The sequence below is a fragment of the Elephantulus edwardii genome, unplaced genomic scaffold, assembly GCF_000299155.1.
Source record: "Elephantulus edwardii isolate Elephantulus edwardi_28Jun2011 unplaced genomic scaffold, EleEdw1.0 scaffold00045, whole genome shotgun sequence".
NCBI lineage: Eukaryota > Metazoa > Chordata > Mammalia > Macroscelidea > Macroscelididae > Elephantulus > Elephantulus edwardii.
Genome location: NW_006399795.1, coordinates 2,110,761 through 2,131,697, shown reverse-complemented (window position 1 = coordinate 2,131,697; position 20,937 = coordinate 2,110,761). Strand labels below are relative to the sequence as shown.

Here is a 20,937-nt window from a genome sequence, read left to right as displayed (position 1 = left end):
GCCTTCCACAGTGGTCGCACCATTTTACATTCCCACCAACAGTGAATAAGGGTTCCAGTTTCTCCACCTCGCCAGCATTTGTTGTTTGCTGCTCTGTTGAATTTTGCTATTCTCACTGGGGTGAGATGATATCTCATAGCTGTTTTGAGCGTTTTGTTTTTAATCACAATTAATCTGGAGTCCCTGGATGACGTAAATGGTTAAGTGCTAGGCTACTAACAAAAAGGCTGGCAGTTCAAATCCACGCGGAAATGCCTTCAAAGTTAAGTGGTGATTTGCTTCTGGACATGAACAGCCAGGAGGACCCTAAGGAGCCATTCTACTCCGCACACATGGGGCCCCCAAGAGTTAGCATCAACTCAACGGCAACTAACAGCAAAGACATATACACATCCAGGAAAAGCTTATAGGGAAGGATCCTTGTGGTAAGAATGCAGGGGACTGGATTTTCCTCTTTGCATTTTTCTGTTTTCTACATTTCCGAAAAGGAACATGCTGTTATTTTTACAAACAGGAAAGAACAAAGAAGAGGTAGAAAACGCAGTGGGCCCTTCAGAAGGGCCCCACCCCAAAGCTCCCCTTCCTGCTGCAGCGTCTCCCATCTGGCTCCATCCTCACTGCTCCAAGGGCACGTGAAGGGGCTCTCCGAAGTCTCTAGAACGGGAGTCAGGCTAAAGGGTGGAGGCCACCTATTTCTGACTCATGGGAGGCTCCTCCTCAGGGGAGTGTCTGGATTTTTCAAGTCACTGCAGCCTCCTAGGGCACCTCACCTCTGCTCACCGGCAGCTGCAGATGGGAATCCCGGCAGGCTGGGCGTGTTCTCCCGGTAGCAGCAAAAGAAAACCCAGGAACTAGATTTCTTTCAGTAAGAATTATTTTTAATGGTTTAAAAATAAGTCTGTACAAAACCAGCACCCTCACTTGGTGCCTCCTGTCCACTGGGGGATCCTGTAGGTCTCTTCCAACACTATCTTTTTGGCCAGTTATGTCTGAAGCCTCTGCAAAGACAATTTGAAAACAGCATTACCCTTTCCCATCTGGTCTCAGCCGAGACTTAGAAAAGGCTATAAACGCTGGTCATGCAAATCTGAGGGCGAAGGGCTGAGCCCTGGGTTCCTGGGACTCAAGAGGCGAGCAGCCATGCTTCCCGACTCTCCAGCAGAGGCGAGTGGGGCTGAGGCGCCTCCCCAACCACACACGGCTAGCAAGTAGCTCAGTATCTAGATGTAAAGCCAAAGAGCTGACTTCACGATGCCACACCCTGGGCGCATCTCATGGCAGCAGGCTCTACTTTAAGACTAAACCACCATTCCTCACAACTGCTTATCGATTCCCATCCCCCTTTAAGAAATTAGTTGAGGTAGGAAAACCTCAAATGCATCTGCTCTGAAGTGACCCCAGGAACCCACAAGGTAATGGGAGACAGCCTGAGTCTTAGAATTCAGTGACAAGCGATGTGACGTGTGGCATCAAACCAATCACTTTCCCTCTTGTCTCTGAAGGACAGATCCAGGGATGGGGACAAGGGGAGACTCTCCTTAGTTTCTTCCTGCTGAGGGATTCAGAGCTGTGCTCTGCGCTACAATCACCCGCCTGATACCAGCTTGGCCTTTTCCTCCTCCTACCCCCTCCAGGGATCACGTACCTGTCAGATTTTCCAGTTGGAAAAGACATGCTTTTGTTCCCGGTTGTCTGTTTAAGCTTTTTTGCTGCAATGCCTTTCTGAAAAGATAAAAAACCATTCAAGTTGCTGACAACAATCACCAAAAGACACCCAGGAAAACACACTCAGGAGGCCCTATCAGACGGGTGTAATGTTGGTGCCTAGAAGCTGGACACTTCTATGAGGGCACCGATGCCCCGTGGGCAGAGGCAGGGCCTGTGTGGCACGAGGCTGTTTGTGGCTGTGCTGGAGACAAACACAGCAATCCCTTCCACAACCCCACACCTGTCTCGGGGGGCTTTCCCCCTTCCATTGCTAGAATAGCTGATGGATACTGTGGGCATCTGGGGGAAATGAGGTGAGGGAAGAGACACACACAGACGAGGACCTGTCTTTCCAGCACACGAGCGTGCTGACATCCCGGGGTCTTCCTTACCTGGGCCGACTGGCTCTGTTTATTGGGATCGAATTGGGAAGCTTTTGGTTTGCTGCTTCCTAGAAGGTGAGAGAAATGAAGCCGTCAACACACAGAGAACGGCTCACTCCCGGACTGGGCAATGGCAGCCACTCAGAGAAGCCTGCCCGCTAATCTGTCTCCACTAGGATGGTGAGCAGATCATCGATGATATACATGAAGAGAGAATGTTCGAGGAGCTGAGGGCAGCCCAAAGACCAGGTGTACCGCTCAGGACACGGTGCTGGGAAGGGGGGGAGGGTTGGCGAAGGAGAGGAGGACCCTCGACCAGGGGGACTGACACGGTGAGTACCGCAGTGGGCTCTAGTGTGTCAGGAAGTGTGAGGATGGCACAGAGTTCAGATCTTTTGTTCACAGGGTCTCTATGAGGCATATTATACTTGACAGCACCTAACAATGCTCAGGAAGTGAGGGACTGAGAAAGTTCTGGCAACTTTCACATCAAGGCTTGTGAATACCGGAGCCAAGAAGTCTTCATGTTACACTTTTTCATTGAAATCTTTGCTCTGGTGCTCTCACACGCTCTCTCTCTCCCTCCCTCCCTCTCAGGGTGTGTTTGTAAGTGTGTGTTTGAGAGAGAGATGGAGACAGGCAGACACACATCATTTTTGTGAGGAAGGATGGCGCCAGTCACATGTGACATCTTGCTAGACCCCTACAGCAGGGGGAGGTGCCTTCTGTCTCTTGTCACCAGTGTTCCCTTGATGGTCTCAACTGTTCTTGTCAGTGCTATGCTACTTTGGACAGGTCCTGATCTGGGCCCAAGCCAGACCCACTGCCCCCTTATATCAAAGTGGTTGCCTTAGGTCAACCAATTCTGTGCTCACCTGCAAAAGCCTTGAAATCGGACTTGCTGTAGTCATACGGGGTAAACTCTTTTTCTGCTGGGTCTGGGTCCTTTGGCTTCTCGGACACTTTGAGTCTTTTTTTGACTTGCTTCTGTTCTGTGATACTCGAGTCACTTACTGCCCGCTCTCTCTTCTTGGTAGCATTCTCGATCTGTGTGTTTGGCACCCCGGGGGGGAAAAGCATGGGAGTGTATGAGGGGAGAGTCGTGCCTGCTCCAGCATCAGCGTGTGGCGGTGACTCAGCCGCCCACACAGTGTGGAAGCTGACTCAGTGATGGCAGAGGACGGGGGCGGGCATTCTGGGATGGGAGGACAAACACACTCAGGTCTGCACAGGTTGGGACACTATGTTCTTAACAGCAAAGCAGCATCAGGGCATTTAAGAAACAAAGACAGAAGCAAAGGATTTCAGAGAGGCAGGTGCAGTAGACGGCAGGCAATCAGAGTCCGCCAGCAGCTCTGTGGGAGCACAACTGGCAATCTCCTCCCTATTTATAGACTCTGAAAAACCGCTGAAGGGTTAGCCGAGTCAGGTCAGGATCAGGGTCACATAACAAGAACAAGGGTGGTAGAGAATTTAGTGGGATAGAGTGAGGCACACACTGCAAACTTCAACACCTCATTTATAACTGTCGATAAGTAGGATATTAACCATAAACACAGGGGAAGAAACCAGTGAAGAGGAATTACATTTACTATTTTGAGGGGGGGGAAGCAGGTACTACGTGAAAAGCAAAAGCGAGCTACAAAGCAGAAAGCATGGGCAGGTCCTGCTCAGGACCCAGGCATTGCAGGTATTAGGGGCCATCCTGATTAGCACCGGGGCACCATTTCTAAAAACACAAAGCAGAGGAGAGTCACTCACCACAGCCTGTTGTCGAACAGACATGGCCTGCTCTGCGGCAGCTTTGTATGCTTCCTTTGCCTGCTCCCGGGCAGCTGCAAGAGAGAACTGTCATGGAGGTGCGGAAACCAACGGCCAAGTCTCCACTCCTGTCACCCAACATCTCAGTGCCTTTGCTGGTTTCTCAGTACCCTCTCATTCTCCCCACTTCTCTGACTCTTCCTGTCTCCTCTGCCGGCTCTGTCCATGTCTCCAATCACTGCAGGATAAACTGCCTCAGTGCAGCTCATATGACACCTCCAGCTGCCCCTCCCTCATGATGATCTATTCGACATCGTCCCGAGGATGTTTAATAGGGACTGCAACAATAACATGCCAAGGACCACAGCCAAACCTTTCTCCCTCTCACACAGGCTCCTCCTACGGCCTCTTTCAACTGAGGGCAATTCCTTCTTTGCCCTTGTTCATGACAAAATCTTCTCTTTATGGCTCTCTTCTCTTACATATTATATCCACTTCATTATCAAATGCGGTTGGTTTTACTCACTCACAGGCTAGATCCAGGATGTGAGGACTTTGCACCCCTCCTCTAATATCCTCATCCAAGTCACCATCACCTGTCATGTCTTCTAACCTGTCTTTCTGCCTTCACCTGGTCTACTGTCAGCACAACAGCTAGAATAATTCTAATTTTTTTTTAAACTGAGAATATGTGTAGCCAAACACAACAGTGTGACAATTTCTACAGGTAAGACCCAGTGACAACTGAGTACATGCTTCAAGTCGTCCACTCATTCTCACCGTCCTTTTCCAGAAGCAACAGAAGCACGCCCACCCAGGCTCTGCTGCTGTCAGTGTGATCCCAGACAACAGTTCTCTAAAAGAGCACAGTGTTCAAGGCAGCTGTTCTTTAAAAGTGCTAAGAACACTTGAGGGGATATTTTTTATTTCAAGTTTAAAGGTTATTTCAGGGAAACAGCTTTGGGGTTTCATCAGTCCTAGTGGCTCCAGAAAGCCTCGATTCTATGAGAATCTGGGAAAACAGGGGTCCAAGGCCAGGCTCGCAGTGGGCACATCTACCACTCATCTCAGGCACACCAGCTCCCAGGCAATCCTGTGAGCATGCCCCTCAAGTCTCAACACAGGGCCTGTGGGCTCGCCATGCAGTTCCCACACAGCGCAGGCCTCTCTTCAGGCACCAGGTTTCTTGGACTCTCTTCTTTAGTCACCACCACATGTAAACAGCAACCATTCCCCCTTACCCCCATTCCAAGCACTCACTGCCTTGCTCTGGATAGTACTGCCACTTGATAGAACACGTTTGTGGAGTGAATGTTTATCTCCCACCATCTCCTACAAGATAAACGCCACAGAGCAGGAGATGTGTTTGCCTTGTTCTTCACTCTCTGACACTGAATATCTCAGATGACTGAATAAAGAGACTGTGGCGGAGGAAGACCAATCCTTCGCAAGCACACTGATTGGGGCCTTAGTTTGTGAGGAAGTGAACGATACCTGTTTGCTCAGTGGCTTTCTTCTTTGCAGCTTCTTTAGATTCTTTCTGTACCTGCACCTGGCTCGCCAGCTTCCAGCGATTGCTAATCTATAATGAAAACAAACCAAACGTCCCAAATTCAGCCACCAAAAAAATGCCTTCTTTTTAACATTAGGTGATAGAGGATATTTTAACCTAATTACACATTCGAAAGACACAGAAAACAAAATCCCATGCAAGTGTTCTCGATCAAGGCATCCCAGGCCCTGGGGTGCATGCTGTCGAAGCGGCCTCTGGCTTATTCTGTCAATACTCTGGGGACAAAGGTGAGACCATCACTCTTAGAGATGAGGAGACAGCGTCAGAGAAGTTAAATAATGGCTGGTACATGATGCAGGTGATGTTCAAACCAGGGCTTCTGCCAAGTCAAGAATATGATGAGAGACCAGTACTTGTCTGACATGACACAACTGGAGACGGGATGGGATAGCGGTGGTGGGGAGGGGAAAAATGTAGGGCCCTACCTTACCTCCCATTTCTAAAAACAAGACAAACCTCAGTGACAGTGCCGGTGCCCATCAAGAGTTGGCCTGATTCACATATGCTGGAGATGTAGATGGTGCATGACAGCATGGAGTTCAGATCTGTTCTTTATAGGGTTGCTATGAATTGTACTAGACTCAATAGCACAAAACCGTAACAATTAAAAATAGATGCAACAGGGGAGCTCTGGTGGCCTAGTGGTAAGGAGCTGCAACTACAATCCCAGAGGCACACGGTTCAAATCCACCAGATGCTCTGCCGGGGAAGGAGGGACAATCTCCTCATGTACCAGTCAGATCTGATTTGACGGTACATGCACAAAAAAAATAGTAATAAAATAAAAATAGATGCAATGGGAGCTCTGGTGGCCTAGTGGCAAGAAGCTGCATCACAATCCCAGAGGCGCACGGTTTGAATCCACCAGATGCTTTGCCGGGGAAGGAGGGACAATCTCCTCCTGTACCAGTCAGATCTTATTTGACGGTACACACAAATAGTAAAATAAAAAAAAATAGGTGCAAAGGGCAGACAGATATAGCACGCAACCCTCTCCCCAGCCCTCAATTTGATCAAAGCATGTACTTCCTGCAGGGAGGAAGAGAGGTTTTGTTTTTGTTTAAAAGAATTGTGATTTTAATGAGAGTCTTCAGAAAGGTTGGGTTTTCATTCATTTATGGATGCACATGTTAACTGCTGTTAGGTGAGGTCAAGTTGAGTATGACCCATAATAATCCTGTGAACAACAGATCTGAACCCTAGGTCCTTTCCTGTGCCATCCTCACACTTCCTGACACATTAGAGCTCACTGCAATAATTACCATATCAATCTATCTGGTCGAGGGTCTTCCTCTCCTTCACTGACCTCCACCTTTCTGAGCATCATGTCCTCTCCAAGGAATAGCCCCAAGTATGTGAGGTGAGGCTTCATCATCTTTGCCTTCAAAGAACACTCTGGTTGCACGCTTTCCAAGACATCTCTGTTCTTTCGGATGTCCACGGGATGTTCAGTTCTCTTCTCCAACACCACAGCTCAAAGGCATCAATTCTTCTGTCATCATTATTCATCGTCCAGCTCTCAGACACACAGCAAGTGACTGGAAAGATCATGGCCTGAATCCAATACACCTTAGTGTCCTCAAACTGTAGACCTTCCTAGTACAATACATCTCCTGATTTCCCAACTGCTGGTATCAAGGATGTTAACTGTGGATTCAAGTAACACAAAGCTGTTGACTGCTCCAATCTTTCATCCATCCATCTATCATCTATCTATCTATCTATCTATCTATCTATCTATCTATCTATCTATCTATCTATCATCCATCCATGAGGAAGAATCTTTATCTTCTCGACACTGAGATGCAATCCATATTGAAGGTTATAGTCTTTGATCCTCTGCAACAAGTGTTTCAAGTCCTCCTCACTTTCAGCAGCAAGGTTGTGTCGTGTAATGAAGGTTATTGATGAGTCTCCCTCTGATCCTGATGCCACATTCCTCTTCATAGAGTCCAGCTTCTTGAATGATTTGCTCAGTATACAGACGGAATAGGTATATAGAGAGAATACAACCCTAACATACTCCATTCTTAAACTTTGAACCATGTAGCATTCTTTGCTCTGCTTGCAAACAGTCTCATGGTCCATGATGCACATAGGAAGAGGGTTTTTAAAATAAGCTGGCTCCCAGAAAAATCTCGTGGGCATGTTATTATTCTTATTCATAATGCAGTTTTAAAAAATCTCCAACTAAGTCAATGTCTTAAGATATGAAGACAATGTTTAAAATACATCAAGTTGTATACTTAGTATGTGTTCATGATAATACGTGCAAATGAAACATCAAGTAAACAACTATTTCTTAAAATGTTTTTCAGAATTTCATTTAAGTTCTGGACCTTTTCCTTAGAAAAACTGCAGAGATGGAAATTGCTTGTAGCTTTCAATCTCTGGGGCTTATTACAGTTAAAGTCCATCCAACCACAGGTGGGCCTGTCTAAAATGGAGATCTCGTGTGAAGAATTAGGAAGCCCTTCTCATCCTTCTAGGGTGACACAGATTAAACTGTATTTCCCCAGGGAGTGCTGGAAGTCTAGCCTATAGAGGGAACAGGGTCTTGCTATGTTTATGAGTCAGATCAGTATACCTTGTGTCTCAAGACTCAAACTCACAGGTCAGAACTGCCCCACTGGGTTTCCGAGGCTGTAAATCTTTACCCCTGCACTTACTGTTAGTAGCTGAGTGCTTAACCATTGTGCCACCAGGACTCCTTCAATCAGGCACAGACAGAAGTAAACATAAAAGGGGGAAAGTCAGATGCTGTATAGGGATCTACGAGCACAAGACAAGAATGCTGCAGAAGCTCAAACAAGGATTTTGTGCATACTAGACGGCCATCTCCTGGCGATGACATCCTGAATTCAGACCTCTACACCTTGCATAGTTCCACAATCAACATTCTTGGCACCGGCAGTCAGGAAATCAAAAGACAAACTGCACTCAGAAAGTATGTTGTCAGGGACCTCTCTAGAGTACTGAAGAGCAATGATGTCAGTCTGGAGACTATGGTGCGCCTGACCCAGGCCATTATCTTAGCAATTATTTGCTATGCATCCAAGAACTGAACAATAACTATGGATGACAGAAAAAGTATCAATGCCTTTGAGTCATGAATAACAGATCTGTTCTAGAGAGGGTGAAACCAGGCTGCTCCCTAGAGGCAAGGATTTTGAGGTTCTGTCTCATTTACTTTGGGCACATGGCCAGGAAGGACCAGATCTTGGAGAGGGACATCATGTTTGAAAGAATGGAGAGACAGTGCAGGAGAGGAAGACCCAGGAAGAGATGGATTGACTCAGTGAATGGAGAAATAAGATTAGGGCTATCGGAGATGATGAGATTGGTTCAGGAGAGCGCCGGTTTCAGGGCTGGTGTACATAAGGCCAGTATGAGTTGTAGGCCACTTGATGGCACATAATTACAACAACATCTTTCTAAACTATGAGAAAATAAGTATCTGTTCATGAAGGCCATCCACACGTGGTATTTCTGCAATAGCAGTACTGAGAAACTAAGACAAAAGGACTTTGAAAACACTTATAAAAGTCATAAACCAACTTACTTCATAGATTTTAGATGAGGGGTCAAATTTGGCTGCCTGAGAGATGTGGGCACGGTGTTCGAGTGAGGGCAGATACTGCAGAGAATGAAACAGGCATATTAGATGCTGCAAGAAATGGAATCTGCTCTTCCTCTTGGCTTCATTTCAGAAGGCTTCAAATCAGAAAGCTCCACCTGGACACCTGGGACAGCTGACACACAAGGACTGAGAAACCTACTTTCTCTAAAGATTTCCCACCTTCTTTTCCAGGAAAAGGAAATGTTTTCTGCAGCCACGCCTGTAAAAATCACTTCGTAGTCCCTTAACCCTTAATGTGTGTGACTAAGACTCACCATTCGAAATGGATTCTCAAAGGACTCCATGATGCTCTGGGACTTTTTCTGGGCAACTGTTAATGGACATTTTCCATTTTCAGCATTGGGTTCCTGTAGAGAAGGCACAAAATGGTTACCTATATCCATCCACACAAGAGGATATTAATCACAGTAACATCAGCAGCTCATTTTTCTTAAGCTCTCAGTTTTATGCATCCAGCACTATAATAGCACATGACAAGGTGTCAACATAGGAGTCCCTGGGCAGCTGAACTGTGCTTGACTACTGGCCAAAAGGTTGGCTGTTCAAATCTACCCACAGGCATCTTGGAAGACTACATGTCAAATCTCACAGCCTCCAAGACCCTAGAGGACAGTTCTTAATCTACATCTTGAGGTCACTACAAGTCAGAATCGACTCATTGGCAATTGATAGTAACAATACCTATCAAAGATTATATTGTATTCCCTCAAAATATATGCTTTAAGTCCCAGCCTCCATGCTTGTAGTAATAGTATTATCCAGTAATGGGTCTTTATGATGTTAATGAAGCAGGATTATACAGGATGTATTTTAAGGTAATCTGTTATAAAATATAAAGAGTTGATTTAGGACAAACAAGCAATTAAGCAGAGATGGTGGAAAGGAGAAGCGAAGATCACTCAAAAGCAGAAGCTCAGCGTGACAAGGACCTTCCTTCAAAGCCCACAGAGGGAAAGAGCCAATATCCTGAGTGTGGACTTCCAGCTTCCTAAACTGTCAGAAAAGAAGCTTTTGTTTATTTTTGTTTGTTAAAGCCATTCATTTGTACTATTTCTGTTTTGGCAGGACTAGATAACTGGGACACTAGTGATATAAATCTGTTGACTCAAATTAATTCTCACTTTGTAACAATCTAAGGAGGATGTGTTCTTACTCTAATCACCTTACAAATGAGGAAATGGAGGCTTGGCAAGCTTATGAAACCCGTCTAGTGTTTTACAACCAGTAAGGGTCAGAATTGAGATTTAAAAGTAGGCCTGTCTGATTCTAAGCTTGAGGTCTTAACCTGCTTTCTGGAATTTAAAATTATAAACTCTAATGGTTATTTTTTCTATAATCATGAAAAAGGTTACTCTAACTGTCAAGTTCTATAGGTATTTTGAAAGCAAAATAAAGAAGTCAATTATTGCCACTGGATATTATATCAGGGAGTAAGATTTCAGAATCTATCAAGATACAGGCTATGTTTACTAAAATAAAATAAACAGACAGAAATGAAAAAGACATTTGAAAATCCTTCTGTGAATGTTACCCAAAAGCAGCTTAAATACAGCTCTATTTCTCTCTGTGTGTGAGATTTTACAGCCAAATTTAAAAAGTTTTCATGAATACCACCACAATAACGCAATTAAATTCCCCAATAATACTAAGAAGGTTGCAGATTAAACAAGCAAAAGAAATGTCATCAGGTATAAATGATATATAGTTCCTGTATTTGCACTTGTGGCCCAGGGGGTGAGGAGTTGCACTGCCAACCAACAGGCAGGCAGTTTGGATCCACTAACTGCTGTTCTGCTGGGCAATTACAGCCTCAAAAAACCTGCTGGCGTGTCAGCTCCAGCATGCTGACATGCATATCAACTAAATCAGTCCCTACTCCCTGGCACAAACCCATCACTACCAACAATGGTTAACCTGGAGTTTCTTGGCACTGTATACAATATGAAAAGGTTGGTGGTTCAAATGCACCCAAAGGTACCTTGAAAATAAAGCCTGGTGATCTGCTTCTGAAAGGAAACAGCCATGAAAAATTCTCTACTGTAAACACATGGTCATCATATGCGGAAACAGACTCCAAAGCTGTTAACAATGGTTAATCAGTGAATTCATGTGACAGAATGTTGTTTTCAAATGGGTTCCTAGAACTCATGCTATTCTTTTGTTATTTTTAGTCATATTCCTTTGCAACAGAACACAGGGAGACAACCACCTCCTGCAGCTTAAACAGATCCACTTCCATATTAATGCAGCCTAATGTTTATGTCAACATTTTTAGCTGCTGAATCATAGCGACGGCATTTATCAACCTGGTGGTCAACTAAAGCTCACAAACGTCTTCCAAACTGCCAAAGACAGACTCATTCTGTTGTTAGATACGGTTAAGTAGATGACTATTCATTCAAAGTTTATATAATTAAGTTTAAAAATCAAGTCCAGGTTAGCAGCTTTCACAGGTGCCCTTCCACTTGCTGGCTTTGGCTCAGCATTCTAGGCGACAGAACTGTGAATTCTGACGCTTTAATCTGCTGCAGCACCAGCTGATCACTTGAAAAATTGCTAAGCTCAACACTTAGTCCAGAAGAGTATTCTAGCTTCTTTGTGATTGTCCCTTCCTATCGCACTGGCCATTTTCTGCCATATTGGGAGTCTCATAGGTGCCCTCTCTTTATTCCTGGAATTTCCGGATTCATCAGTCTTGACCAGTGCAGGTGCCCTGGGCTTTCGTTTATAAGGCTTCCATGGTTCAAGCTACTTGTATAAATAAGAATCTATTCAGCAGAGAGGACAAAGAGACAGGCTTCATCACAAGTCAGTGCAGATTCCAGGTCCATTTAGCTGTACTGAGCCTTCGTTCAGACTGGCTGAAGCCACTACTTAACATGACTCCTAAGTCTCTACTATCTTCCTATCCTGCAGACCAGCTCTTCATTTTTCTATTATGTCACGGCATAGAGAAATGCTCTTCAAAGTTTTCAGGCAAAAGATAGTGATGGCACCTGCCTGGAAGGGAAGTGCAGCTCATATTCTACAGTTCACCAGCTACTTACTCCGCCCCTTCTGGAATGAACCCGACTGCAGCATTTATGAAAAGCCCTGCTTCTATGTTGAATCAGCCTTCATACTCCTCCTTATGCATGGATGTTGTTGTGTACCACTGAGTTGGGATCGACCCACAGCTGACCCTCCAGTGGGTTTTCAGAGGCAGTTAATCACATGAAGGGAGACTGTCCACCTTTCTCCCACAGAGCAGTGGGGGGATTCAGACAGTGTACCTCTGGGTTACCGGTGCAACTCCTTGCCATTAGGCCCCCACAGCTCCCTACCTCATGTGTTCAAGGACACCAGTCTTTCCCTGCGGAGTTCTCCCACCACAGGGTTCACGAGTACACAGACCTCCTCCTCCAGAACAGTAAGCACCGCCTCGCCAGGCAGTCTCATGCCTTTCCCCACCACTCTGGGTTTGCACTCTTGGCATCACTTTCAGAAGGGTATGCTCTCGGCAGACAGCCTGTCTGATAAACCCAATAAATCCCTGTGAACCCACATCACCTTAAACAAATTTCTGTATTACTTACGTTAAATAATGTGATGACAGCAGAAGCAACCAAACAAGTATCCAGTGAGGTTTCATCCTCATTGTGGTCAGAGAAGAGGCTTGCTGGTTTCTGAACTGGCACAGGTCCTGTAGGTGCAGAAGTCAGTAAGGACAAGACGGGCTGGATTTTATACAAGGCTGTTTGCCAGGCTCTTCCAAAAGGCTTTCACATTACCATTGGTCGGGATGAAAGGAATGCCATCTGGAGGAGCATGGGAGCGGTCATGTGGTCCGAAAAGAACATTCTCCAACCTCTGCATGAAAAAGAAAATCAACAGGCTGGTATGAAAAACTTCTAGGAGGGCAGTGACTTTCCCCTGGAGTGTGAGACACTCTAGCACAGAGGTTGCAGTGGCTTTGACAGGTATTTTCTTCACAAAGAGAGGCAGCTAATACAACTCCCTACCTCAGAACCGGGCAGTGGTCCGCTCTTCTTCACTACAGCTGCAGCTTCAGACTAAAGAGGACGAACAGAGAATCAGAGGCAAGCTGTTTCAACATGACACACACACATTCACACCCTCCCCAGCCCTTAACAATGTTCCTCTGCTAGACTCTGGTGTTGGTCAAGGATCCAGGGAATATCTCTCTTGTCTTCAATCTGAATACTGCCTGGCGCATGTTGTTGTTATGTGTCACTGAGTCGCTTGCAACTGATAGTGCCCCTATGTACAACAGCCCTAAACCTTGCTCTATCCTGTGCCAATCGCACTGTCACTGACATACCTACTCCCAATATCCCAATCGCTGATTCAATCCATCTCATCGAGGGTCTTCCTCTCTTGTGTTGTACTTTCACCCTTCCAAATATGCCATCGCTAAGGACTGGTGCATCCTTTTAACATGTCCAAAGTATGTCAGACGAAGCTTCAGAATCCTTGCCTCTAAGGAGCAGCCCGGTTTCACCCTCTTCAGGACAAATATGTTTGTTCTCCTATCAGTCCATGGTATATTCAACACTCTTCTCCAGCACCACAGCTCAAAGGCATCAATTCTCTTTCTATCATCCTTAGTCACTGTCCATCTCTCTGACACATAACAAGCAATTGTGAAGACTATGGTCTGGATCAGGCACATCTTCGTCTGCAGTCTGACATCATAGCTCTTCAGTACTCTGGAGAGGACCCTGACAGGCAACTTTCCCAACGCAGTTCATCTGTTGATTTCTTGGCTGCTGGTACCAAGAGTATTGATTATGGAGCCAAGCAAATTAAAACTGTTAACTATCTCAATCTCTTCACCATGCATTATGATGCTGCCAATTGGCTCAGTGGTGAGCAGCTTTGTTTTCTTGATATTGACCTTCTATCTTTATTGAAGGCTGCAGTCCTTAACCTTCTGCAGCAAGTGCTTCAGGTCCTCCTCAGTTCTAGCAAGCAAGCAGGGTTGTGTTATCTGCATAACATAGGTGGTTGATGAATCTTCCTCCAATCCTGATGCCACATTCCTCCTCATACAGCCCAGACTCCCAGATGATCTATTCTGCATACAGACTGAAAAGGTATGGAGACAGAATAAATCCCTGGCAGACACTCTTCCTGATTTGAATCATGCAGTGTTCTCCTTGCTCTGTTCTGACGACTGACTCCTGGTCCCAAGTATAGGTTTCACATAAGCACAATCAAATGTTCTTGGATTCCCATTCTTCTCAAAGTCAGGCACAGTTTGTTGTGATCCACACCGTCAAATGCCTTTGCATAGTCAATGAAACACAGACAGACATTCCTCTGGGACGCTCTGCTTTCAGCCAAGATCCATCTAACATTAGCTATAATGTCCCTAGTACTACAGCCTATTCTAAACCCAGCCCGCATATCTGGCAATTCTCTGTTGACGTGTTGCTCCAGTCATTATTGGATCATTTTCAGCAGAATCTTGCTTGCATTTGATATTAATGATACTGTTCGATAATTTCCGCACTCTGTTGGGTCACCTTTCCTAGGAATGGGAACAAATACCGATCTCTTCCTGTCAGTCAGCCAGGTGGCTGTCCTCCAGGTCTCTCTGCACACCTTGGTAAGCACATCAGATACAATAATTACTTGCTGAATGAAAGACTAAAGCTTTGTCTCATGACTAACCTTAATATAGGAGGGTTCCAATAAGTTTGAAAATGATTTTTCATAACCAAGGTTCCTCCCTTAACTTGGAGAAAGTGTGGGCCTAGGAACTATTAGGTTAAAAATGGCAACTGTGCTTAAATATTAGAATAAAAATAGCAGCTGTGTTTATCTTCAGATTCTCTTCTTTTACACTCTAAGAAGGCTAATTTTAAGTCTCCCCACATCAACAATCTTTCAAATATCAATTACCATATATTAACACTGAATCAACACTTTGAAAACCGTTCCAGTGAAATCATGGCAGCTTATTTGAATGAGCTGTATTTTGGACACAAGCATGTATAAATGCATGCTGCTGTACTGGCTCCTGTGCTAACTGGGAGGTTGGAGGTTTGGGTCCATCCAGAGGCACCTTGGAAGAAAGGCTTCAAGGTTTATGGCAAAACCCCAGGCACTGGAAATAGCATGGGTCACAGTTGTGCTAGGATGCACATGGAGACGACATGAGTTGGGAGTCATCTCTACAGATAACAGATACGGGTTTCAACCGGTGTTCTTGGTTCTTGTATTCTCCTAGCCATCTACTCTTTAAATTTGGACGGAGTTTTCTTTGACTCCACCTCTACTGCCTCATATCCAACAACCTTTTAAAAGTTTAAAGTACTAGGGAGCTCTGGTGGCCTAGTGGCAAGAAGCTGCACTGCAATCCCAGAGGTATGCAGTTCGAATCCACCAGATGCTCTGCTGGAGGAGGGGCAATCTCCTCTGGTACCAGTCAGATTTGATTTGATGGTACACACATCATTATCATCATCATCATTGAAAAAAAAAAAGTTTAAAGTACTAACACTGCGTAGGAATAAATGGCAATCCCCTTTAGCATCTGCCACTAGTCTCACCCGTTGTTGACTGTGAAGATGCTTCTTTTATCTGTCCTTTCTCTTCCACTTTTGTGATTACTATGTTCATTAGGCTCCACAGTCAACACTCTTGGTACCAGGAGCCAGGAATGAAAAGACAAACTGCACTGGGAAAGTCTGTTCTCAGGGACTTCTCCAAAGTGCTAATGAGCAACAATGTCCGTCTGGAGACTAAGGTGCACCTGATCCAGGCCACAGGCTTTGCAATTACTTGCTATGCATCAGAAAGCTGGACAATGACTAGGGATGAAAGAAGAAGTGATGCCTCTGAGCTGTGCTGGAGAAGAGTATTGAAAATACCATGGATTGCTAGGAGAACAAACAGGTTCGTCCTGGAGAGGGTGAAATCAGGATGCTCCTTGGAGGCAAGGATTCTGAAGCTTCATCTGATACTTTGGACATGCTGCAAGGGGGACCAGTCCTTGGAGAAGGATGTCACGCTTGGGAGGGTGGAGAGACAGTGCAGGTGAGGAAGACACTCGATGAGCTGGACTGATTCAGTGGTTGGGGTAATGGGAGTAGGTGTGTCAGAGACAGTAAAACTGGCACAGGGTAGAGCAGGGTTTAGGGCTGTTGTACATAGGGTCGCTTTGAGTTGCAGGTGACTCGATGCACATAACAACAATATGCTCATTGAGGAGCAGCAGTTGCTTCACACATGGACCACTGCCAAGCCTCCAAAATGACCTCCTGTGCTGTGATTCCCAATCTACTCCTCTTGCCAGGTTAACTGCCTGAGAACATCTAAATTGGCCCAGTTACTAGGAATTAATTACTGTTAGATCATCAAAGATAAGGTCATAAAATGAGAAGCATGCATTTTATTTTTTTTTCCTATAATTATATTTTATTAATTTTCATAAACATTTATAGAGATTTGGGGTTTCCATTCATTCACCGCTGCACCATTCTCTCTACCCTCCTCCCAGTTTGTTCTTGTCCAAATGCCACAGTGAGAAGCATGCATTTTAGTTCCTGGATATCCTGGGGGAAGGGGAAAGGGAGCTGGATCCAAGAAGACATTCCCACAGTGTTTAACCTATTATTTCCTCTAGCTTATGTATACAAGAGAAGACAATGGAAGAAAATCCTCGTAGAAAGGTCTGCTTGGTGGAGTTCTTTAGTAAAAAAATCTTACCTTGAGCAGGGGCATCTCTCGAGCCTGCTGGATTAAAAGATGCATTTCATTGATCTGCTGCCGGACAAGAGGTGGGACTGGGTTACAACAAGCTATGATGCCCTGAGGTTCCCTGAAGACAAGGAAGAAACACAATCCTTCAGGCTCCAGGACAAGAACAGTGCTTGGGTGGAGATCAGAGCACCAGGGCTGAACTCAAGACTAAGGAGACACATTCAGACATTAATGTCTGACTTCTACAAACAAGCACAGCTGGTACACAATCACGGTATTGCTAATTCTCAATTCTCCAATTGGGTGAACAAGAGAGTATTCATTTTGGTCCTTTGCTTATACTTCAATTGATACAATAAATCACTTAAAATCACAGGACGCTTCATTTGGATTAGAATACTGATGGAAGACTGCGACACTGTCCGCCACTGAAAGCAGATGCCGCAGGCTGGGAGCCTTACACTAGACTCCATAAAAGCATAACTGGTGAAATCGTTCCAGTACATTAGATTTCACTGTTAAACAGCAGCCCGAGGACAGACACTCTTGGACTTGCTAACTTTCTTACAGCACTAATGTTCTCCGAATAAACAGAACTGGGTAATAACGGTAGTAAGAAATGCCTGACTTTGCAGGAGATGAGCTCTCTGAGAAAGTCATACTATTAATCAGCTCTCAGACTTACTTAGGCAGTTCTTCAGCAATCTTTAGCATCATATGGTTCGGCAGGACGTATCTGGAACAAAGCACACCATGGGAGCATGTTCAATTCAGATAGTGAGTTCCATCAAATGATATAACCCAGGGGAAAATAAAACCAACTTTAATGGCAAAGAAATGAAAAAGTCCATTATTCATTGTTCCCTGTTCCTAGGCCTGCTTAGTCTAGATGTTGTGACAAGGGCCCTATGAGCAATGGATCTGAACCCTGTGCTATCCTGTGCCATCCTCACCATCTCTGACACACTTGAGCCCACTGTCACAAGTTACTATGCCAAGCTTGTTGAGGGTCTTCCTCACTTTCAGTGACCTTTTCAAGCATGATGTCTTTTTCCAAGGACTGGCCCTTCCTAATACCATGCCCCAAATACATGAGATGAGGCTTCACCACCCTTACCTCCAAGGAGCACTGCGGATGCACTTATTACAAGACTCACCCATAGCTTTCATCTTCCCTTCGTGCCGTTTTATCCCTCCAGGCGAACAGCAGCTGAAAGGCAGTCAACTGCTGTGTGTTGAGGTGCTTCTTCTGCTTCCTATATAGTTCAAGATAGGACTCACTCGTGTAAATAGGCTTGATGAATTTCTGTAAAATGTTAGAGAACATTCATGATTGATAGGAAACCAAACTGTGCCTTGTGCTCTTCAGAAGGTTGGCTCTTGTCCTAACTGGGAACAAAGAGCCCGGGGGAGTGCTGAGGTTTGCCCACTGTGGTGCCGTTCTACCTTGAGGCAGATATCCCTGCTCCGCTGCCACACCACCTGCAGCTGCACAGGCTGCTCGTTGCCTCGCTCCCACAGCTCCAGCCTCATCTTGTCATAAATGTAAAGGAGGTAATGCGTGTCATCCCGGGCGTAGTGGAGCATTTCCTCAGGGAGAGGCCTAGAGACACGAGAGAGCAAACGTTTACACCAACCTTCCCCAAGGACAAGCAATCTGTCTACTTTGTGGGTGTGAAGTCCTTCCTGGATCCTTTCAACAAAGAATTCTTTCACAGTCAATACTAGTTACACTATTATTTCCTGTATTTCACTATGACAAACTATTATGTTTTAACAGCTGTGTAGAAAGAAGCTGGGGTAGTAATGTGATTAAAATAAAAACACTAGAGACAGACCTGGGACGTCATGCGTCCTGTCTCCGACACACAAGCGTACATGATAAAACTTTTGCGTTTTCCGCTCTTAGAAGAAAGGGCACTGTAGCCCTGAGTTTGAATCTGTTTCAATAAATTTCTTAACCTTTCTGACCTCATTTTCCTTATGAAATGTGAATATGGTATTTCACAAACGGCTGTAACACAGAAGACCATCCTTAAAGCCCATAGTTCAGAGCTTGGCACATAGTAAGAGGCTCAAATCAATGGTGGCTTTAGAATTTCACTCTGAAAATGAGCAAGAGTGCCAGAAAGTGTGCCTGGGCAATGTTACAGCCTTAAACTGCAGGAAACATTTTCTATAAGGTTAAATGAAGTACTCAATTTACCTTAAAATTCTCTGTGAGAGACCATCTTATACACATGGATAACCTTTACCACACCTCTACCAGGGAGATGTGAATGCAGACAGATACTACATAGATTCTGGCATGGTGCATGTCTTTCAATCACATTTTTAGAAAGTTGAGTCATAACATAATCCCTTCAATGGATCATCCCGAGCCTTTCTGTTGCTCTATGCCACCAGAACTGGCTAGAGGAAAGGCCGACACCATTCACCTCGGGAGTCAGATGGTGCTACGACCAGAGGCCTGTATCTCTGAAGACAAGAGGTTAAGGAACCACCCTGCTGTCCTCTGCCCCGCACACATTTCCATCATGCGCTCAAGGGCCAACTGACCGTATTCTCCAGTCAGCCAGCTGATACTGCTTGTTCGATTCCACAGCGCAGTAATGCTTCAAGAGATGGTCGAGTGAGTGCCTGCCCAGGTTAAGGAGGCGCGCAGCCTGATGGGTATCAAACATGTTAACCACATACAGCCCAAAGTCCTTCTGTAGCCATTCAATGTCCGAGTCAGCACCGTGGAAGACCTGGAACCCAAAACAAAGTCACACAGCTTACTGACATGAGGTGAATCACAATCCAAAATATACTCTGCTCTGGGTAACTGGAATTAGAAGTCATGATCAAGATTAAGATGGATTCTATTTTAAATGTTGCCTTTAAATTGGGTCACGGCCTTCTACACTCCTAACTGCATACTCTTAAGGTTTGAAACTGCTAGCACTCAGAGTTACTAAGCAAGCAGCTCATTAGCTTCGAGTGTAGTCATTAAGTTCAAACAATCCCTATGGCTTGGGGTCATTACAGTAGTGATTAAAATGATTTAACATTTGCCTGGACAGTAACGACCTAAGTCTTCACTGTTTCAACAGGGGTTTAGACACAAAAGCTGTTTAGCTTATGGTGCCCTAGTGTGGGAAGTGACGATTACCTCCTGCAACTTATTGGTCTGTGTGGGAAAAATGTCATAGGCTGAAAACCACTTTGACCTTGCACTCACAGGCAAGAGCCGGGAGAGGCTGGCTGACCTTAACGATAGCGGGGTCTGTGAGGCTCTCGTTGAGAATGTACATGTCACTTCGAAGCTCTAGGGTGTCCACGATGAAGTCCTCTGTCCGGGTGGAGATCTGCATCAGGCAGGTGAGCCCTAGAAAGCTCCTGTAAGAGTGGTGCTAATGCACCAGAGACAGAGGAGGCAAGAGGAAAAGAAGTCACTACCCCTAAGCTCTCCTGTATCATTTTGAAAAAGCTATGGAGCCACACTGCATGATTAACTGTTACAAAAAGTAGATGAAAGTTAATATTAACTCTAACAAAAAGTACATGAAAGTTAATATTAATTCTACACTTCTGGAGTACGTGAACTGGTCAAAATGTAAACATTTCACTGAAAGTCATTACAAGTTACCTCCAAGTCAACAGCAAATTCTTTACAACTCAATAGTTTTTCGTTGAGCTCCACAAGTCCATCCAGGGAGGCTATGAAATGGCAGGGTGTTTCTTCTACAGGTCTGTACAACTAGGTCAAGAAATGACAGGAAAAGAGAGAAATATATTTTTTGTGTGCCAATGCAGAGGTATACGGTTCAAATCTACCAGCAGCTCCAAGGGAGAAAGATGAGCGATCTCCTGTGTGATTTACGGCCTCCGAAAACCCAGCAGAGGATCAGCTGGGCGTCAGTTCTGACTCAACGGTACAGAACAACAACACTAAGAAGTCTCCCACTTCAAGAGAGAAGTGAATTATAATGTGGATAATTAAAAAACCAAACTAACAGGCCTGGTGGCCTAGTGGTAAGAAGCTGCAATGCAAACCCAGAGGTGAGTGGTTTGAATCTACCAGATGCTCTGCTATAAAAGGAGGGACAATCTCCTCCTGTACCAGTCAGATTTGATTTGACAGTACACACACACACCACACACACACACATACAAACAAA

General features: G+C 45.1%; 1 protein-coding gene across 2 annotated transcripts in view; it reads right to left on the bottom strand.

Moving 5' to 3' along the window:
- Positions 1-967: 967 nt before the first annotated feature.
- EXOSC10 (exosome component 10) overlaps positions 968-20,937 on the bottom strand; it is a 31,185-nt gene continuing 11,215 nt past the window's right edge. The window contains exons 8-25 of one of the 2 annotated variants that reach the window (XM_006885759.1): positions 20,406-20,516; positions 20,026-20,169; positions 19,334-19,524; positions 18,221-18,377; positions 17,932-18,080; positions 17,460-17,510; positions 16,781-16,892; positions 13,066-13,116; positions 12,835-12,913; positions 12,640-12,746; positions 9,319-9,411; positions 8,987-9,061; positions 5,346-5,433; positions 3,852-3,925; positions 2,966-3,137; positions 2,100-2,158; positions 1,646-1,722; positions 968-998 (exon numbers count right to left, since the gene is read on the bottom strand). In XM_006885759.1, coding sequence (XP_006885821.1) covers positions 968-998; positions 1,646-1,722; positions 2,100-2,158; positions 2,966-3,137; positions 3,852-3,925; positions 5,346-5,433; positions 8,987-9,061; positions 9,319-9,411; positions 12,640-12,746; positions 12,835-12,913; positions 13,066-13,116; positions 16,781-16,892; positions 17,460-17,510; positions 17,932-18,080; positions 18,221-18,377; positions 19,334-19,524; positions 20,026-20,169; positions 20,406-20,516 — 1,821 coding nt within the window. The remainder of the gene's footprint in view (positions 999-1,645; positions 1,723-2,099; positions 2,159-2,965; positions 3,138-3,851; positions 3,926-5,345; positions 5,434-8,986; positions 9,062-9,318; positions 9,412-12,639; positions 12,747-12,834; positions 12,914-13,065; positions 13,117-16,780; positions 16,893-17,459; positions 17,511-17,931; positions 18,081-18,220; positions 18,378-19,333; positions 19,525-20,025; positions 20,170-20,405; positions 20,517-20,937) is intronic. The other variant, XM_006885760.1, reaches the window with a different exon arrangement.